At 43.5% G+C, this 20,629-nt stretch overlaps 2 protein-coding genes and 1 long non-coding RNA gene across 5 annotated transcripts in view; 2 read left to right on the top strand and 1 right to left on the bottom strand.

The window, feature by feature from the left end:
- rasgef1ba (RasGEF domain family, member 1Ba) overlaps positions 1–12,652 on the top strand; it is a 61,354-nt gene extending 48,702 nt beyond the window's left edge. For both annotated transcript variants that reach the window (XM_029763822.1, XM_029763823.1), the window contains exons 11-14: positions 7,792–7,887; positions 8,947–9,070; positions 9,271–9,343; positions 12,128–12,652. In XM_029763822.1, the coding sequence (XP_029619682.1) occupies positions 7,792–7,887; positions 8,947–9,070; positions 9,271–9,343; positions 12,128–12,152 (318 nt within the window). In that variant the 3' untranslated portion in view covers positions 12,153–12,652. The remainder of the gene's footprint in view (positions 1–7,791; positions 7,888–8,946; positions 9,071–9,270; positions 9,344–12,127) is intronic.
- A 269-nt stretch (positions 12,653–12,921) lies between these two features.
- On the top strand, positions 12,922–15,922 carry LOC115200624 (uncharacterized). The gene is made up of 2 exons (XR_003879548.1): positions 12,922–14,391; positions 15,832–15,922. It is a non-coding gene; the product is annotated as an uncharacterized LOC115200624 (long non-coding RNA).
- Positions 15,923–16,094: 172 nt separating this feature from the next.
- Positions 16,095–19,367, bottom strand: LOC115200623 (interferon-induced GTP-binding protein MxB). Of its 2 annotated transcripts, XM_029763820.1 has the most exons (5): positions 19,345–19,367; positions 18,772–18,930; positions 18,257–18,333; positions 17,502–17,699; positions 16,095–16,684 (listed from the first exon to the last, which is right to left on the bottom strand). In XM_029763820.1, exons 2-5 carry the CDS (start codon positions 18,794–18,796, stop codon positions 16,463–16,465), a joined length of 522 nt encoding a protein of 173 aa, XP_029619680.1. In that variant the 5' UTR covers positions 18,797–18,930; positions 19,345–19,367; the 3' UTR covers positions 16,095–16,462. The 2 variants fall into 2 exon arrangements, with proteins under 2 accessions (XP_029619680.1, XP_029619681.1); XM_029763821.1 differs by lacking the exons at positions 18,257–18,333; positions 18,772–18,930; positions 19,345–19,367 and adding exons at positions 17,828–17,852; positions 17,886–18,250.
- Positions 19,368–20,629: the final 1,262 nt, after the last annotated feature.

Below are 20,629 nucleotides of genomic sequence, written 5' to 3'. Positions count from 1 at the left end.
ACTGGCCCGTCTCTCTAAACCCCCAACCCTCCAGTTACTGGCCCGTCTCTCTAAACCCCCAACCACCCAGTTACTGGCCCGTCTCTCTAAACCCCCAACCACCCAGTTACTGGCCCGTCTCTCTGAACCCCCCAGTTACTGGTCCGTCTCTCTAAACCCCCAACCCCCCAGTTACTGGCCCGTCTCTCTAAACCCCCAACCCCCCAGTTACTGGCCCGTCTCTCTAAACCCCCAACCCCCCAGTTACTGGCCCGTCTCTCTAAACCCCCAACCCTCCAGTTACTGGCCCGTCTCTCTAAACCCCCAACCCCCCAGTTACTGGCCCGTCTCTCTAAACCCCCAACCCTCCAGTTACTGGCCCGTCTCTCTAAACCCCCAACCCTCCATTTCAGACCGAGACAGTTTAGTGATTCATGTAGATTCTAATCTCTCCAATTGGTGGGAACGTTCTCTGTTCTCTCTGGCTGTCTGAATTATTATAGAGCCCGTTTCTCCGTTCTCTCTGGCTGTCTGAATTATTATAGAGCCCGTTTCTCCGTTCTCTCTGGATGTCTGATTTATCCCAGAGCCCGTTTCTCCGTTCTCTCCGGCTGTCTGATTTATCCCAGAGCCCACTAAGTGTGTGATCTGTCCAGCTGCACCAATTAAAATGTTTCTGACATTTTATGTAAAAAGTAAAAGGCCTGTTTTGTAAGTGTTTGACGCACGCTGTGCTCCACTTAGCCCGGAAGACTAACAAACACTCCGTCTCTCTCACAACTGATAAGCAGCAATTAATTATTACATAAAGTGGAGATCTGTATCGTGCGTGTCTTTTCATGTAACCAGAAAACAAGTGGATTGGAATTTGGTGGGAATGAGAAGAACTTGATAAACGTTCCAGAATGGCTCTACAGTGTGAGGACGGAAAACGGAACAGCCTTCCGTGTGGCCCATCGGTTGGTTCGCTTCGATCTTGTTATCTCTGCTCAGTGTTGTCGTGTTATTGGCACTAAAACACAACGAACTCTTGAGGTCTTCGGGTTCAGTTGGGACATCATACACAACAAGAACTCTGAAGCAGAGAAGTCAAAAGGTGAAGCCATGAATAGGTCAGCTGAGAGCTGGTTCTGGTGATGACGTCAGAGAGACAACGTGAAGGGCCTCATTTCCTCCTCCATCAGAAATATGTTCAGTTCTTTTTCAGGAATGGAAAAAGAAACATGGCCGCCTGCCAGCTCACATAACGTTCTCTCTCTCTCTCTCTGCTTGCGTCTCTGTCTCTCTCTAACCCACCCTGACCTGACCCCGTGTGAACTGGCCAGCCAGTTCCAATCCAGCTTGCGTTAGTCTAGTGGGTTAGCCTACCTAGCGGGTTAACCTCGCGGGTTAGCCTAGCTAGCGGGTTAACCTAGCGGGTTAGCCTAGCTAGCGGGTTAGCCCAGTGGCTAATGATTTAGCCTAGCAGTTTAGCCTTAGATAGCGGGTTTGACTAGTGGGTTAGTCTAGCTTTAGCAGGTTAGCCTAGCACATAGCAAACCTTGCAAGGAAGGGCTTAAACCAGCATGTTTATTGTTTGTACTGGGTGTACTGTCAATGTATTAGGTTAGTTGACGGTTGGATAATGCTGTGACAATATGATTGGGTTAGTTCACTGTCAACATTTTAATGTGTTAGCTGAGTGTTTATTTTAGGGAAGGGAGGAGGAGGAGGAGGAGGGGGGGGGGGGATTTAGCTATGTGTGTGGAAATGTGTTGAAGAGCCCTGGTTGGCTGCTCAGACAGACAGTGAGGGGTCATAAGACGGAATGTTCCAAATTCCCAGGCAGAACACTGGAATGTTCCTTCTTGTTCTTGTGACTTCTCCATCTAATGAGGGTTTGTTTATGGGTCAAATAAAAAGTATATTTACACATATGCCCAGGGCTCTAAAGTACGACCAATTTGGTTTGCATATGTGACCAAAATATTTTGATGTGCGACCTGGAGTTTTAATTTGGGAGCACCAGTGTGACCAAAACAAATTCAATATACATGTATATCTATTGTTACATTGTTGTTATGATGATAAAGCTTGGCTGTACCGTTGTGTCCCGAGCGCAGATACGTTAGCGTCATGCTTGCACCATTACTACAGCGAAAACTGCTTTATTTTTTCCTGGCCCAAACAGTTCAAAGATCTGACCACAGGAGTTTTGGTGGCACCTTAAGTGGGGAGAACGGGCAACTTGGAAAATGACTGTAGCGGAATCAGTGGAATGGTATCGAAATACATCAAACGCGTGGTTTCCATGGTTACCAGGTGTTTGATTCCATTTGCTCCGTTCTGGCCCATTTTTATTATGAGTCGTTCTCCCCTCAGCAGCCTCCTCTGGATCTGACCCATATTACATATTACCGGTGAAACGTTTTTTTTTTTAATCTTCCTGTCGAGGATTGGGGGCCGCATTTTTACATCCATATTCCGTTCTAACCCTATTTACGTGCTGTTAACCATGTCTTTTACAACCTTGTTCTGTCATGTTTTATTTACCTCCTTAGCTAGCTAGCAACCTGGTAACTTTACCAGTACATTCAAACAGCACTGCTCTAGTGGTAATGTTGTTTATACAACTTGTTTTCTCTCCTCTCGTTCTCCCACTCTGTCCTCTGTTCAGAGCTGTCCTGGGTTTATAGAGGGGCCTCAGTGTCACAGAGAGAGAGAGAGAGAGAGCAGAGAGACTGATATCATTTGGTACATTCTGTGCTGTTTACTTTATTCCTATATTGGATTAGAATAACACGTTAGGCAGTTGAGGAGCCGTTGATGTCAAACTCAAGCGTGACATCACATGGTTGTTGATCAGTGCTTCGTCGCACACTGTATTACACTGTTCCCTCACAGAGCTGGCCTGTGTTCCCTCACAGAGCTGGCCTGTGTTCCCTCACAGAGCTGGCCTGTGTTCCCTCACAGAGCTGGCCTGCGTTCCCTCACAGAGCTGGCCTGCGTTCCCTCACAGAGCTGGCCTGCGTTCCCTCACAGAGCTGGCCTGCGTTCCCTCACAGAGCTGGCCTGCGTTCCCTCACAGAGCTGGCCTGCGTTCCCTCACAGAGCTGGCCTGCGTTCCCTCACAGAAGCACTACCAGAGCCCTGCAAAATGACCTCCAGCAGGCCACAAATGTGCATGTGTCTGCTCAAACGGTCAGAAACAGACTCCATGAGGGTGGTATGAGGGCCCGACGTCTACAGGTGGGGGTTGTGCTTACAGCCCAACACCGTGCAGGACGTTTGGCATTTGCCAGAGAACACCAAGATTGGCAAATTCGCCACTGGCGCCCTGTGCTCTTCACAGATGAAAGCAGGTTCACACTGAGCACATGTGACAGACGTGACAGAGTCTGGAGACGCCGTGGAGAACGTTCTGCTGCCTGCAACATCCTCCAGCATGACCGGTTTGGCAGTGGGTCAGTCATGGTGTGGGGTGGCATTTCTTTGGGGGGCCGCACAGCCCTCCATGTGCTCGCCAGAGGTAGCCTGACTGCCATTAGGTACCGAGATGAGATCCTCAGACCCCTTGTGAGACCATATGCTGGTGCGGTTGGCCCTGGGTTCCTCCTAATGCAAGACAATGCTAGACCTCATGTGGCTGGAGTGTGTCAGCAGTTCCTGCAAGAGGAAGGCATTGATGCTATGGACTGGTCTGCCCGTTCCCCAGACCTGAATCTAATTGAGCACATCTGGGACATCATGTCTCACATCCACCAACGCCACATTGCACCACAGACTGTCCAGGAGTTGGCGGATGCTTTAGTCCAGGTCTGGGAGGAGATCCCTCAGGAGACCATCCGCCACCTCATCAGGAGCATGCCCAGGCGTTGTAGGGAGGTCATACAGGCACATGGAGGCCACACACACTACTGAGCCTCATTTTAAATTGTTTAAAGGACATTACATTAAAGTTGGATCAGCCTGTAGTGTGGTTTTCCACTTTAATTTTGAGTGTGACTCCAAATCCAGACCTCCATGGGTTGATCAATTGGATTTCCATTGATTATTTTTGTGTGATTTTGTTGTCAGCACATTCAACTATGTAAAGAAAAAAGTATTTAATAAGATTATTTATTTCATTCAGATCTAGGATGTGTTATTTTAGTGTTCCCTTTATTTTTTGGAGCAGTGTATAATATTTTTAACACAATGGCATGGAAAGAGTTCTCATGTTCTCTCTGATCCAGTTTATATAAGAGAATGCCGTTGATATGAAAGTAGAAAGTAGACAATGAAAAGGACAGTGGATATTTTGGGGCACGAGGCATCTTCTAGGATGTTACATATTGAAATAGAATCAACACCCATCACATAACATTGACTTGGATGGTAATGTTTGTTCTAGTCATTTTATTTCTATGCCATGTTACCTAACAAACCCTCCGTCTCCCACTGAGTAAACCAGCAAACCACTTCCTCTGTGCTGCTGTCAGGCTCCCGATGGGATGCAATGCGCTCAACTCTCTCCTCTTGTGTAATAACAGTGAAAGGTGCTTGAAGCCAACAGTCAATCACATAACAATGAAAAACAGACCAGCACTCCATTTGATTCAGTTGCAAATTGAAGATTTGTTTATTTTTATTTTATTCAGTCAGGCAACATGTCCTGCTAGAACTATCCTGTCCGTCTGTCCAACCACCAGACCAGAGTGGTTAGGAACTGTCCTGTCCATCTGTCCAACCACCAGACCAGAGTGGTTAGGAACTGTCCTGTCCGTCTGTCCAACCACCAGACCAGAGTGGTTAGGAACTGTCCTGTCCGTCTGTCCAACCACCAGACCAGAGTGGTTAGGAACTGACACTGTTCTCGTTGTGTGTGAACCATGTCATAATAACGACTAACAAGGCAGTGTGTGAGTGTTGCAAATAACTAGGTGTGTGTGTGTGTGTGTGTGTGTGTGTGTGTGTGTGTGGTGAGCACCTGTCTGTTGTCAGTGTCTCTCATCGCTCCCTATTTCAGACACCTGAATCCGTCCCTCCCTGAATCCCTCCCTCCCTGAATCCCTCCCTGAATTGATCCAGTTTAGTACATTGCATTAACTCCCTCCCTCTTTCTCTCCCCTTCCCTGCCCTCACTCCCTCCCTCCCTTCCTTTCTGACTTGTTCAAGCCAGCCAGGCAGTCTGCACGGCTGCAGCCACCATCAGTTCCCCTCTCTGAGAGTGGGGAAGCCGTGGAGCTGTGTGTCAGTCTGCCTCTTTGGAGCGTCTCTGCTGAGCTTATCATTATCTCTCCACCCTGTAACCCTGCACCCCCATCTCAACGCCCCAACCCATGTTGTTCTCTCCACCCTGTAACCCTGCACCCCCATCTCAACGCTCCAACCCATGTTGTTCTCTCCACCCTGTAACCCTGCACCCCCATCTCAACGCTCCAACCCATGTTGTTCTCTCCACCCTGTAACCCTGCACCCCCATCTCAACGCTCCAGCCCATGTTGTTTCATGTGCTGGGTGGGGTGAGGAGGGGAGATGGGAGGATGAGAGGAGGGATAATACGGTGGTATACATTACAGACATCCTGTACTCTGGTCTGTACAACCCCAGTGGGTAGAGAGCACCAGGGTAATGTTTGGTAGGGATCTGTACTGTACAACCCCAGTGGGTAAAGAGCACCAGGGTAATGTTTGGTAGGGATCTGTACTGTACAACCCCAGTGGGTAAAGAGCACCAAGGTAATGTTTGGTAGGGATCTGAACTGTACAACCCAGTGGGTAGAACACCAGGCAGTGGAGGCTGGTGGGAGGAGCTATAGGAGGACAGGGTCATTGTAGTGGCAGGAATGGAATAAATGGAACACTATCAAACACATCATATGTAAACCACGTCAGTCTCGTTCCATTTAATCCATTCCAGCCATTACAACGAGCCCATCCTCCTATAACACCTCTCACCAGCCTCCACTGGCACCAGGGTAATGTTTAGTAAGGATCAAAACCTTAGAAAAACCTCTTGAATTATGAAATGAAAATGAGTGTTTGTTAATGGTTTTAAGTGTCAGGCCCTGCCTGTTCCAGTCCGTTTCCTTCCATTTGGTGCCTAATGGACATGAACCTAATATGCACCTTTTGTGGCCTGTTTCTCTGTTGCCTGGGGGAGGGTCAACCCTAACCTCTCTGTAACATAATGTCTGGGATAGGGTCAACCCTAACCTCTCTGTAACCTAATGTCTAGGATAGGGTCAACCCTAACCTCTCTGTAACCTAATGTCTGGGATAGGGTAAACCCTAACCTCTCTGTAACCTAATGTCTGGGATAGGGTCAACACTAACCTCTCTGTAACATAATGTCTGGGATAGGGTCAACCCTAACCTCTCTGTAACATAATGTCTGGGATAGGGTCAACCCTAACCTCTCTGTAACCTAATGTCTAGGATAGGGTCAACCCTAACCTCTCTGTAACCTAATGTCTGGGATAGGGTCAACCCTAACCTCTCTGTAACCTAATGTCTGGGATAGGGTCAACACTAACCTCTCTGTAACCTAATGTCTGGGATCGGGTCAACACTAACCTCTCTGTAACCTAATGTCTGGGATAGGGTCAACACTAACCTCTCTGTAACCTAATGTCTGGGATAGGGTAAACCCTAACCTCTCTGTAACCTAATGTCTGGGATAGGGTCAACACTAACCTCTCTGTAACCTAATGTCTGGGATAGGGTCAACCCCTAACCTCTCTGTAACCTAATGTCTGGGATAGGGTCAACACTAACCTCTCTGTAACCTAATGTCTGGGATAGGGTCAACACTAACCTCTCTGTAACCTAATGCCTTGGATAGGGTCAACCCTAACCTCTCTGTAACCTAATGCCTTGGATAGGGTCAACCCTAACCTCTCTGTAACCTAATGTCTAGGATAGGGTCAACCCTAACCTCTCTGTAACCTAATGTCTGGGATAGGGTCAACCCTAACCTCTCTGTAACCTAATATCTGGGATAGGGTCAACCCTAACCTCTCTGTAACCTAATGTCTGGGATAGGGTCAACACTAACCTCTCTGTAACCTAATGTCTGGGATAGGGTCAACCCTAACCTCTCTGTAACCTAATGTCTGGGATAGGGTCAACACTAACCTCTCTGTAACCTAATGTCTGGGATAGGGTCAACCCCTAACCTCTCTGTAACCTAATGTCTGGGATAGGGTCAACCCTAACCTCTCTGTAACCTAATGTCTGGGATAGGGTCAACCCTAACCTCTCTGTAACCTAATGTCTGGGATAGGGTCAACACTAACCTCTCTGTAACCTAATGTCTGGGATAGGGTCAACCCCTAACCTCTCTGTAACCTAATGTCTGGGATAGGGTCAACACTAACCTCTCTGTAACCTAATGTCTGGGATAGGGTCAACACTAACCTCTCTGTAACCTAATGTCTGGGATAGGGTCAACCCCTAACCTCTCTGTAACCTAATGTCTGGGATAGGGTCAACACTAACCTCTCTGTAACCTAATGTCTGGGATAGGGTCAACACTAACCTCTCTGTAACCTAATGTCTGGGATAGGGTCAACCCCTAACCTCTCTGTAACCTAATGTCTGGGATAGGGTCAACACTAACCTCTCTGTAACCTAATGTCTGGGATAGGGTCAACCCCTAACCTCTCTGTAACCTAATGTCTGGGATAGGGTCAACACTAACCTCTCTGTAACCTAATGCCTTGGATAGGGCCAACCCCTCATACAATAACCTGATTCCTGTAACCTGACTGTTGTTTTTAATTCTCCTCTCTTCTCTCTATCTTCTCTTTCTGTTCTCTCTCTTCTCTCGCTCATCTCATCTCTCTGTCAGATCGTCATTCCTTTCTTCAGCCTACTGATCAAAGACATCTATTTCCTGAACGAGGGATGTTCCAACAGGATGCAGAACGGACATGTGAACTTTGAGGTGCGTTTGGGAAACAGTTTGCTGTTTGTAAGGAAATCCCCCCCCCCCCCCCCCCCCCCCCCCCCCCCCAGGGTCCCCAATATGGGGCCTGGGGGCCGAACAACCACACTGGTCTGGAAACAGTTTGCTGTTTGTAAGGAAATCCCCCCCCCCCCAGGGCCCCCAATATGGGGCCTGGGGGCCAAACAGCACACTGGTCTGGAAACAGTGTTCTGTTTGTAAGGAAATCCCCCCCCCCCCCCAGTGCCCCCAATATGGGGCCTGGGGGCCAAACAACCACACTGGTCTGGAAACAGTTTGCTGTTTGTAAGGAAATCCCCCCCCCCCCAGGGCCCCCAATATGGGGCCTGGGGGCCAAACAGCACACTGGTCTGGAAACAGTGTGCTGTTTGTAAGGAAATCCCCCCCCCCCCCCCCAGGGTCCCTAATATGGGGCCTTGGGGCCAAACTCTGCCCAATTGGTTTGGCCCACCAGAGACTTCCAGAATGACCTTATGTTTTTATGAACAATATATTTTTTGGGGGGGGGTTTGGCTCACTACTGAGGTGGTTTGTCCACCTCTGTAATAAGATGAAATAAGGTTTTTATGTAACACAGGTCCACCAGCTACAGAAATGTCCCATTGCTAAAGGAGACCAACATATTTACAGTACATAGTAACGGAAAAGGCCTTTTTTTGTTTTTACATCTTCCCCAATAACTGACAGAGAATGAGGAACTAAGACTTCTGCACTACAGTGGAATTAAGACTTTTATCATTGGAGACACTATTCATAGTCTAGAAAGCAGTCATCAGGGCAGACCGGTCGGTCATCAGGGCAGACAGGTCGGTCATCAGGGCAGACCGGTCGGTCATCAGGGCAGACAGGTCGGTCATCAGGGCAGACAGGTCGGTCATCAGGGCAGACAGGTCGGTCATCAGGGCAGACAGATAAGTGAAAGTTACCATCAGTTGTGGTAGTGTCACATCCTTTCTATAGTGACCAGCCAGTGTATTCAGCTAACATTAACAGTATGTTATGTTAACATTGCATTCATGTTTTATCGTTGTTTTTCAGAAATTCTGGGAGATGGCGAAGCAAGTTAGCGAGTTCATGGTTTGGAAGAAGGTGGAGTGTCCGTTTGAGAAGGACCGTAAGATTCTCCAGTATCTGCTCACCGCTCCGGTTTTCAGCGAGGACAGTATGTTACACCCCTCTCTTTTAACGCCACAATGCTGCTCACATGTTGTATAAGGCCAATATACCTAAGTCATTATATCATTTAAAACTAAATCAACTCAGGAAAGAGCACGCTAGATATGTCCCCCTATACTTTAACGTTCAGTGTTCTCCTCCAGAAGTATGCTGTATGATACTGTGAATATCTCTCTCTCCTCTCAGCTCTGTGTCTGGCTTCCTATGACAGCGAAGGTCCTGAGAATAATATGGAGAAGGACAGATGGAAGTCTTTGAGGTATGTACCCTCCCCGGGGTGGGGTTTGTACGTGTGTACCCGAGGGTCAGCCCCGATGCGACAGAATCTGTCCCATTACTCCAGAATGGTGTAGTCTCTCTCTCTCTCTCTCTCTCTCTCTCTCCACTGAGACTCCAGACTGGTGTAGTTTCTCTCTCTCTCTCCACTGAGACTCCAGACTGGTGTAGTTTCTCTCTCTCTCTCTCTCTCCCCACTGAGACTCCAGACTGGTGTAGTTTCTCTCTCTCTCTCTCTCTCCCCACTGAGACTCCAGACTGGTGTAGTTTCTCTCTCTCTCTCTCTCTCTCTCTCCCCACTGAGACTCCAGACTGGTGTACTTTCTCTCTCTCTCTCTCTCCCCACTGAGACTCCAGACTGGTGTACTTTCTCTGGGTCTCTAGCCTCGCTGACATGCCTTGAGTCCGGCTATGACCCTCTAGCCCAGAAATGTGCCTTATCAATGTTTCAGGATGGGGGGGGGGGGTATTAACCCTTATCTAAACAGGTACGTAGAACTGAGTAGAGAGGCTTGTAATGGCCGCGTTGTAGGCCCGTTGCAGTGGCCGCGTTGTAGGCCCGTTGCAGTGGCCGCGTTGTATTGATTTCTACTATTGTAGCAGGAATGAAGGAATACTGTACATAGAACATTACTTGTTATACAATGGGTGGGTCAAATCCTGAATGCTGATTGGTTAATACCGCATTCCAGCTGGTGTCTGTTCCACAAGGTACCACCAGTTAAATCTATGATGTTAAAATGCCTATTTACTCTGTTCCATCTGACACCGCAATATACTGTCTCATCAGCCCAGCCAGGCAATGTATAAACTTGATCTCCACTATAAAAAGGCATCTAGACATTATCTCTCATTTCTTTTAGACGAGCAGTTGGTTTTCAACAGGGGAGATTTGTACAAACCTTGCTGTCTGTCTCTCCGACATTTGCAACATTGTTTCAATATTGAAATTCGATCTCCAGCTGTCCCATAGTAGTGAACATGTTGGGGTTGAGACGAGACAGACTTGCAGCTTTTCTCTGCCAGTCAATATATGAATCAACATTATTGTTATGGATATACATTAATAAATGTCAATAGAAAAACATTTAATGCAGCTACTTTGCTGTCATTCCCTCTTCAGTTTGAAGTGATTGTTAGCTATGTAGTTAGCTATGTAGTTGGCTGTGTGTTAGCTATGTGTTAGCTATGTGTTAGCTATGTAGTTGGCCATCTCTTCTGAACAGTGACCTGGCAAGAAAGCAAATGTTCTATGACAGGCGAAATCGCACGTCATTAGCTCATTGTTATGGATGTACCCCCCCCCCAAAATAACTAGAAAACAGCTTAAACAAACATAAATGCAGCCACTTTACTGTTATTCTGGTTGCACTGTTTTATTTTATTTATTTCACCTTTATTTAACCAGGTAGGCTAGTTGAGAACAAGTCCTTTATTTAACCAGGTAGGCAAGTTGAGAACAAGTTCTCATTTACAATTGTGACCTGGCCAAGATAAAGCAAAGCAGTTCGACAACATATAACAACACAGAGTTACACATGGAGTAAAACAACATACAGTCAATAATACAGTAGAAGAATAAGTCTATATACAATGTGAGCAAATGAGGTGAGATAAGGGAGGTAAAGGCAAAAAAGGCCATGGTGGCAAAGTAAATACAATATAGCAAGTAAAACACTGGAATGGTAGTTTGACGTGACTGTGTTAGCCAAAGTTGGCTAGCTAGTAAGCAAGGGCAACGGTACATTTTATAATGAACGACTGGGTCGCGTCCATAGATACAGAACAAAAAGACGTAACGACTGGGTCGCGTCTCTAGCAACCGAACCATTTGAACGAACGACCAGCCGGCTTGGGTAGCAACCCTAGATTGGTGTCGGGACTATATCTTGTGGAAGGATGAAATAGGATGAATAAATTCATCAAAATAACTTTTTTAATGAATATACAGTACCAGTCAAAAGTTTGGACACACCTACTCATTCAAGGGTTTTTCTTTATTTTTACTATTTTCTACATTGTAGAATAATAGTGAAGACATCAAAACTATGAAATAACACATATGGAATCATGTAGAAACCAAAAAAGTGTTAAACAAATCCAAATATATTTCATGTTTGAGATTCTTCAAAGTAGCCACCCTTTGCCTTGATGACAGCTTTGCACACTCTTGGCATTCTCTCAACCAGCTTCATGAGGAATGCTTTTCCAACAGTCTTGAAGGAGTTGCCACAGATGCTGAGCCCTTGTTGGTTGCTTTTCCTTCACTCTGCGGTCCAACTGGTTGCATCACTGCCTGGTACAACAATTGCTCGGCCTCCGACCGCAAGGCACTTCAGAGGGTAGTGCGTACTTAAAAATAGTCAAAGACCCCAGCCACCCCAGTCATAGACTGTTCTCTCTACTACCGCATGGCAAGCGGTACCAGAGTGCCAAGTCTAGGACAAAAATGCTTCTCAACAGTTTTTACCACCAAAACCATAAGACTGTACATACTACCTCAATTGGCCCGACCAACCAGTGCCCTTGCACATTGGCTAACCGGGATATCTGCATTGTGTAAAACTAATAAAACTGATAATACCCTCGAAGCTTGTATTGGGAGGATTTAATGTCAGGGTTTGCCAGCCCTCGACTTTGTCTCGGGGCCTAACACCCACACCAATATATCTATCCTCCAAACAGCAGCTTCTCAGGCATTATCACTGAATTACATGTCTGTTACATGTCTTGCATAATAGATGTTCTCTTCTCTCTCGTTCCACAGATCTACTCTGCTAAGTAGAGTGTAGAGTTTCAGAAGGAGGAAGCAAGTCAACCCTGTCTGACAGCCAAGCCCTGTGGGGATGTCCTAATAACACTATCCCTGTTTTGGATGGGGACACGACAATCTGACCTGTTCTGTTCAGCAGGAAAAGGAACTTTTCTTGTTCTCCTGTCATGGAGAGTTTGCTCTTCTTCATGTTGTATGTTTCCAGGAAAAACTTTTTTTTTCATCTCTTTGAATGAATTTCTATACTTTTTAAAAATTTAAAACAAATAAATAATAAGTTACACCCATCGTGAGGAGGAGAGGAAAGTCCAGGGAAATGCGGGGGTTTTGTTCTTTGGCCACATCTGCCGGAAACGTAACAAAACACACCGTGTGTTTACACCGGGTGACACTGTTGATTAAAATCTACAGACATTTTCAAGATGTATTTGACTTTCTACAGGTGTTAAGAGTTGGCTGCAGGATGGCCAACTGATTCAGTCCTAACGTGCACAACAAACAGGCTACTCTCTCTCTGTCTCTCTCCCCCTACTCTCTTTCTCTCTCTTTCACTTTCTCTCTCTTTCACTTTCTCTCTCTTTTTCTCTCTCTCTCTTTTTCTCTCTCTCTTTTTCTCTCTCTTTTTCTCTCTTTTTCTCTCTCTCTCTTTTTCTCTCTCTCTCTCTTTTTCTCTCTCTCTCTTTTTCTCTCTCTCTCTTTTTCTCTCTCTCTCTCTTTTTCTCTCTCTCTCTCTTTTTCTCTCTCTCTCTTTTTCTCTCTCTCTCTTTCTCTCTCTTTCACTTTCTCTCTCTCTTTCACTTTCTCTCTCTCTTTAAAAAGCCAGCATTGTGTTTACTGGGGATCAGTATAGGGTATAATGGTGTCAAAGCTAACCTACAGCAGGGTTGGTATAGAAAATATGAAGCTAATGTTTATTTGTGTGTTTGTGTGTCACATGTACCGTTATACGTGATTCTCTTGCTCCAGTCGGTGTGGTCGGCCAAGCCTTGAGAACTTTACTGCTCAATATGTTTAAAATGCACTGAGTGCATTGGATTGGAAACATGATGTCCATTTTTGTTGGTATAAAAGCTTTGTGATACTCTACAACAGGAAGCAACAACTTCCTTTTCCTCTCATCCTTTATCAATGGGACACTCAGCCATGGGCAGAAACAGAGGGGTGGATGTTAAGATGGTGTGACGATAGATACCTTGTGCGTCCCAAATGGCAACGTCTTCACTATATTAGTACACTAGTTTTGACCCGAGCCCTGTGAGCCCTGGTCAAAGTAGTGCACTATATAGGTGCAGGGTTTCCCAAACTCGGCCCTGCGGACCCCAAGGTATACGCCCTAGCACTACACAACTGATTCAAATAATGAACTAATCATCAAGCTTTTGATTATTCAAATCAGCTGTGTAGGGCTAGGGGGAAGAAGAAGAAAAACCGTGCACCCCATGAAGTCCCCGGGACCGAGTTTGGGAAACACTGATATAGAGAATAGTGTGCTATTTGGGACGCGACCAGTATGTTCCTGATAATCAGTGTTTTTGGTGTTCTGCCACTAACCAGCCACTTTGGTGGAATAAATATAGCTTTGGAGGACTGTCCTGTGCTGAACGCTTCAAGCACTCAAGATTATCCATCCTGTGATAGTGGCGTACCTAACCGCTATGCCCCTCCCATGAGGTATGGTAGAATAGAAACGTGGTTGTATCGCCCCCTTGTGGTTGAGTTAAGTAAGTGCTGTGGCAGAGCAGAGTTGAGCGAGTGAATGAGTTGATTTATGTGGAGATATAGTGGAGATTTGTGTGTGTGAGCTGAGGATTTGGACTTTTTGTTTTTACTTTCTTCATATTATTATTTTCGTATTTTGTTTTATTTATGATCCTCTCTGTAGTCGTCGTTATTTCATATTATGGATATTTACAAATTATTTTATTGTATTTGTTCTTATATCATTTTGTACCAGGTACATTTCATAGTGATCAGATTTGTATGAGAACATTTTATTTTTTAGGATTCTAGCGTACGAAGTTAAACACATTGGTCACGTTCCAGGCCCACTACATTGCAGGCGTGACAAAGCTGATATTCTGTCCAGGCGTTGTGAGATCTGGCGGACGTCTGCAATGTAGTCGTTCTGGAACGCGGCCGTTGACTGACCTATAGCTTTGCCTTGTCTTTGCAGTTTCTCATCTCCACATGATAATGTGGTTTGACTGTGTAAATACTTCTGTTTTTCCTGTGTTTATCTGTGTTTTGTATTTGGGACTGTTAAAACTTCTTGAGGCTACCTGGGACGTTAGCGTGCCACCTGTGGCGCACCCTATCAACAGCAGGTGCATTTCAAGAGCGGCAAATTTGAAACCAAATAAATGTACAAATTCAAATTTCTCAAACATACAACTAACTTACAGCCTTTGAAAGATAAACATCTTCTTAATCTAACCACGTTTACCGATTTCAAAAAGGTTTTACGGGGAAAGCATAAAGTTAGGTTATGTTAGGAGAGTACATTGACAATAGCTGTGTGCAATGCATTGTCGATTCAAAGACATGCCTCACCAAAACCATACAATCAGCTAAAATTATGCACTAACCTTTTACAATCTCCATCAGATGACACTCCTAGGACATTTTGTTAGACAATGCATGCATTTTTAGTTCTATCAAGTTCATATTTATATCTAAAAACAGTGTTTTACTATGGCGTTGATGTTCAGGAAATCGTTTCCCTCCAATACCGGCAGTCAAGTCATGACGACAAAATAATTAATTAATATTAGAAAACATTGCTAAAATATTATATTGTCATTCAAAGAATTATAGATTTACATCTCTTGAACGCAATGGACTTGTCAGATTTTAAATTAACCTTACTGGGAGATCACACTTTGCAATAATCTGAGCACTGCGCCAGACAAATACGCATCGCGATACAGACTAACCGCCATGTTGGAGGAATCTAAAATCGAAAATACTATATAAATAATCCATTACCTTTGATTCTCTTCATCAGATGTCACTTCCAAAGAGTCCCAGGTCCATAACGAATGTATTTTTGTTCAAAAAAGCTCATCATTTATGTCGAAAAACCTCCGTGTTGTAGCGCATGATCTAAGCCAGCCGGACTTCACTTCACTTCAAGAACGGAAAAAATATATTTCCGTTCGTTCAAACATGTCAAACGTTGTATCGCATAAATCATTAGGGCCTTTTTTAACCAGAACATGAATAAAATTCAAGGCGGACCATTGGGTTTTCTTTTAAAACGTTTCGGAATGAGAGTACCCACCATCAAATCGCGCGCCAGGGTGAATGATGGACCATCACGTTCCATGGCTCTTATTCGGTCAGATCTCACTGTAGAACACTCAAAACACTTTGTAAAGGCTGGGGACATCTTGTGGAAGCAATAGGAAGTGCCAGAATATAATTCACCCCCTTTGTTTTTCAATGGCATAGGCTCAAAGTCAATTCAACACATCAGGTATCCACTTCCTGTCAGAATCTGTCTCAGGGTTTTGCCTGCCAAATGAGTTCTGTTATACTCACAGACACCATTCAAACAGTTTTTGAAACTTTAGGGTGTTTTCTATCCATATATAATAAGTATATGCATATTGTAGTTACTGGGTAGGTGTAGGAGGCATTTAAAAATGGGCACATCTTTTTTCAAAAAATTCTCAATACTGCCCCCTATACCCTAACAGGTTAAACTGGAATAGATCACCTGTTTTTATTACTGAGTTAGTTGTTAGAAGAGAAAGTGACAAAGTTAATAAAAAAAAATGTTTAAGTTAATGGAGGAGTCTCTTGTTCATGATTATTACCTATCAGACGAATTCAATTTCCAAGTGAATTGACATATTTCATGGCTTGACCTTGTATCAACCTGAGTTGACAGAGGAATCTCTATCTGTATGGTGGTTAGGTGCTGTATTAACCCTATAAATCACTGACAGTGGACTACTGGTAAGGAATATACTGAATCTGCCCCTACCTTTTTTTAATTAGGTTATTTTTCACAGTTCATGAGCTTTTGATCTGGAAACATTGAGACCAGGGAATCATATTACTCACATTTCTGTTGAATACGAATATACAAGATAATAGCTTCGTCATCATCATTATCATCATTATTATTATTATTATTTAAAGACATAGCATTTGGACATTACTGCCTCTTCAAATAAAATAGTGTATTTTGCCTGTCTGTAGACCATTCGTAAAGTAGGAATGACATCAAAACATGTTGGTGTAAAATTGTATCAGATTATACTTAAACTAATATTTTGTGACAAAATCTCAGATTTTTTGGCATTGTCAAAAACCACTCTGTTCTCATAGGCTACTGATCTTGTCATTTGCCAGTCCAAGACGCTCCACACGGGCTCGCAAGGCTGATCTTCTTCGGCCAATCTCTGATTCCTCCCTCAGCATCTCGTCCATATCATCGCTGTTCAGCAGGCCCAACATCTTACAGCAAAGGATCTTGGCTGACTCCTTCAGGATGAAGTAACGGATCAGCATGGGCACCTGGTCTGCCATTCTTTGCACCACGATCTGAGAGCGAGAGAGAGAGAGAGGGTAGGCGGGAGAGGAGAGGAAAAGAAAGTTTGAGTGAGGACTAACAATTCTATGTTTTGTCGGGGCTAGTCTCTCGTGGCCAGACTATGGAAACATGAATGGTATCATAGGTCTGTTTATACTATTGGACAACGAGCAGCAATAGTTCCAGTGTTAGGGTTTTCTCATCACTGGTTATTTGGACAAATCACGATGTCACAGATGTTTGTTTTTGTATTTCGGGAAAGCGGGGAGGGGACATTCGGCCCATAAACTTCCCGTAACTTGTAAAGAGAGATGTACAGCACTTTGAGATATCAGCTGATGTAAGAAGGGCTTTATAAATACATTTGATTTGATGATGGAGCGCCTCGATCACTGCATCGTATGGACTCAGAATTGAGTTGAGCAGCTGACCAATTACCTGAGACTTTTAGTTCTGGGTTAACCGAGATTGTCAGAACTAGCGTGTTAACTTCAGAGCTAGCAATCAGTTAGTTAGTGGGGAGATATTAGGGGTTAATTTGGTGACTATAGGTATTTTAACCACTAAGGTTAAAGGGGATACTGTGAAATTCTGGAAATTAAAGCCGTTTTTCTATTTACCCACAGTCAGATTAATTTGAGTTAGCGCAATAACTGGAATATGCTGCATGATTTTCTTCCTGGTTGATATCCTCCTGCATTTACCTAGTGTACTTTATATCTCCAAACTGAAACTAACCCACTGGGCGCACACTGGTTGAATCAACATCAAACCAATGTGGAATAGATGTTGAATTGACGTCTGTGCCAAGTTAGTAGTGCATTCTACCTCATAGTATGCCTTGAGCAGCTCAGGGTATTTGCTCCTGGTGTCGTAACTGGAGCAGTCTGGGGTTTCCTCCTCTGGATTCAATGTTTCGAAGAAGATCTCATCCTGTGTGTAGACCTGCATCTCCATTTTAAACTGCTCCTCGATCCTCTTCATCACTATGTTTGACTGCCGTTCCTGGATGTTTTCAATGTTTTTCTATGAGTTCAAAAACAAAGAGTAAGTGCTCTCTCTATTCAGTCTGTATTATGGATGTTCATCTCTATTCAATACGTATTGTCATTTAAATGCAATTTTCCGATTGAGTTGACGCATTCAGCGTTTACCGTGAACGCAGCCTCCTGCCAAGGCCTGAACAATGCCTTTACATTTCAATTGACCTATAGCGCTGAACTTCGGTGATACGGGTTAAATCAAGCCCTAAATTACCACGAGGACAAAAACAACCAACTTTGGATGCAGGGAGGCATTGTAATACTGTTATTGTTTCAGAGACAGATTCAGGCTACAAAATAACCCACATGTAAACTGTAATTCTTCATTAAGTATTTTTGTTGTTGTTGCTTTATCTCATGTATTCCTGCCTGCTAGAACATTAACCTCATCAAAACACAGACTACAGTGTAAATGTATTTCATGTAAAACAGACACACATTTAAAACAACTGGGTATGATATTTCAAATTAGACGGCATAATTTGTGTAAATAAAACATATGTTTTAATGGTCTTATTAACAAATGATTATTGCCATTACCAGTGAGACGTGCTGAAGGTAAGGAAAATTCTCGAAGCTGACTTTGGACAAATGAACAAATTGTGTATACACCATTTCTGGAAAAACACAAAGGAATGCATTTGTTAAAAAGGATAGAGAAAATGTAACACCATTATTTTCTATTTACCTTAGTTATAGCTGATTCACCAAAACTTGCTTTCCTGAGTGCTTAGTAAGCATGTTCCATAGAGCCCCCATACATGATGCATCACAACAATACATTTCACAGGTGGAATAAGGTGCAATGTATTGTGTATTGTCCCGTGTGGCTCAGTTGGTAGAGCGTGGTGTTTGCAACGCCAGGGTTGTGGGTTCGATTCCCTTAGGCGACCAGTACGGAGAAAAAAAATGTATGGAATGTATACATTCACTACTGTAAGTCGCTCTGGATAAGAGCATCTGCTAAATGACTAAAAATGTAAATGTAATAGACTTTCAGAAAATGCAATGCTGTATGGGACATCACATGAAATCTAGGGCTCCTGGTCAGTTGCCTCTGATTTTCTGGAGTGTCATCATAGCTGGATCCTTAAGTTTAGCCACTAGTTTTTGAACAACGTTTTGTTATACCATGTAGTTAGTGAAACCTGGTAGCTCACTTCCCCTGTGCTTCTCATCATAGTCGTTTACCACTTGTTGCACTTCTTCATGGTCTAAATTGAGAAAAAAAAACAGATTTAGAGAAATTGTAAATGTTAATCATTTTGGAAAATATAATTGATTATAATTACTTTTTGTATGAAGTTACTATTAGTATAATAACAGTAATATTATGATTGATTAATTCTGTTGTACACAGGGGTGTAGTAGAGGGTAAATACCTGTAGATGGCGTTCACTGACCTATCGCAGAAAAATGCTTTGAAAATACAAGGGACATTTTCTTTCTTCACCACGAACAGCGATCAATGTTTACTCACCAAGTTATTGTTGTGCATCTTACTGGTTGTGCATCTTACACAGTTAACAATACTACTGTACATATCTGTGTACATGTACTGTAGTATCAGTACAAGTTATGATATAGACATGTTGAGCAATAGCCTGTCTATTCAAAAGTGTACCTACAATTTGACTTGGCGTTTTTAAGATGTTAAATAATTAAAAAATATATAGTAAGCGCCTATTAAAGTAATAGGGATTGAAATCATCTTAAATCAGCCATAAATCCCCTTTGTGACAGGGGGAATGGAAGCTTGTTGTGTGCAACAGAGAAGGGCAATTGAATACAAGCTTCACAAAAAAATAACAATTGTTAAAAACGTTTCTATCCTGTCTATCTATGGTTGATGTGTTATGCTCAACTTGCTCAGTTTTCCACCACAAAACACCAGAAAGAGTAAAACCAGCTCACCTGCTTTTACACAATGATTTGATTATTAGATATTCAATGTTTCTTTTGGAAAAAATAACTATTCACCATATTAAAACAAAGTTCAGTTCACGTAACAGGGTAGACCTTAAAATGAGGGACATGGTTGCGTTACATTGATTGTGAGACTTGAAAAAACTATGGGGCTAGGTGGGTTAAAATCATCCTGGAAGATATGTCAAAATTATGAATTAGTCTTTATTCATATAAAACAATCTGATTCATTGAATAGTTCATGTGGTCTATATTAAAAAGGGCACTTCATTCAATATCACAGGCTTTTACAATTCAATATTTGTGCACAATTTCTTTTTAAATGATTGAAGTGACACAAAAGGCACTAATTTCATGGAACGACCCTTTAAACCAATATGCCAAAAAGGTCAAAACCTCTTTGCGAAGTCGCTAGCTACTGTACAGTCACCACACTACCCCCTTTCTTCGGTGTGGGAAAAGCACATCTACAGGAAACAGTTTAATTGACCTCACTCAGTGCAATCCCATTTCTGACACCAATGTGGGCCTTGGTGAAATCAGGGGTGGCCCTGACCAAGACTTGAACCCGGGAACCTGAGATTTTTAGAATGCTTTTTTTTTGCTAAAGATGGCAAAACACCAAAAAATATATATTAGGAAACACATTTTTATGAGACAAATGTTAACTTATTAAGATCATTGTTGGTGAGAATGTTGGTCAGAATGTCAGTGAAGTAGCCATACAGTTTATGGATATCAGTAAACGTCGGAGGGTTATAAAATGATTACTGTTTATATTGATTTCATTCTTCAAATGTTGCAAACTGAAACTGTTATGTAAGCCTTTATTGTTTCTGAGTTGATCTTAGAGACTGATGGTCTGATTGGCTCTTCCTATAGAGATAAAGTTATGTCCGTTCACTGTTTGCTTTCTCCGCCAGGGATCTGAAAGGTTGAACTGACTGATTTCGCCTTGATTTTCTTCCTCCTCATTAAGAAATTTGA

Source organism: Salmo trutta, chromosome 9 (genome assembly GCF_901001165.1).
Source record: "Salmo trutta chromosome 9, fSalTru1.1, whole genome shotgun sequence".
NCBI classification, from domain to species: Eukaryota; Metazoa; Chordata; class Actinopteri; order Salmoniformes; family Salmonidae; genus Salmo; species Salmo trutta.
Note: the sequence above shows the minus strand (reverse complement) of the source record. Positions and strands in the feature narration are given on the sequence as shown.

Excerpts from the sequence above, each read along its gene's own strand:
- LOC115200623 (XM_029763820.1), bottom strand. The coding sequence starts at position 18,796 with ATGATGACACTCCAGAAAATCAGAG. Across the intron at positions 18,334-18,771 it reads GACACTCCAGAAAATCAGAG|AAATGGTGTATACACAATTT; the intron begins GCAACTGACCAG and ends GTGTTTTTCCAG. Across the intron at positions 16,685-17,501 it reads TGCTCAAGGCATACTATGAG|ATCGTGGTGCAAAGAATGGC; the intron begins GTAGAATGCACT and ends TCTCGCTCTCAG.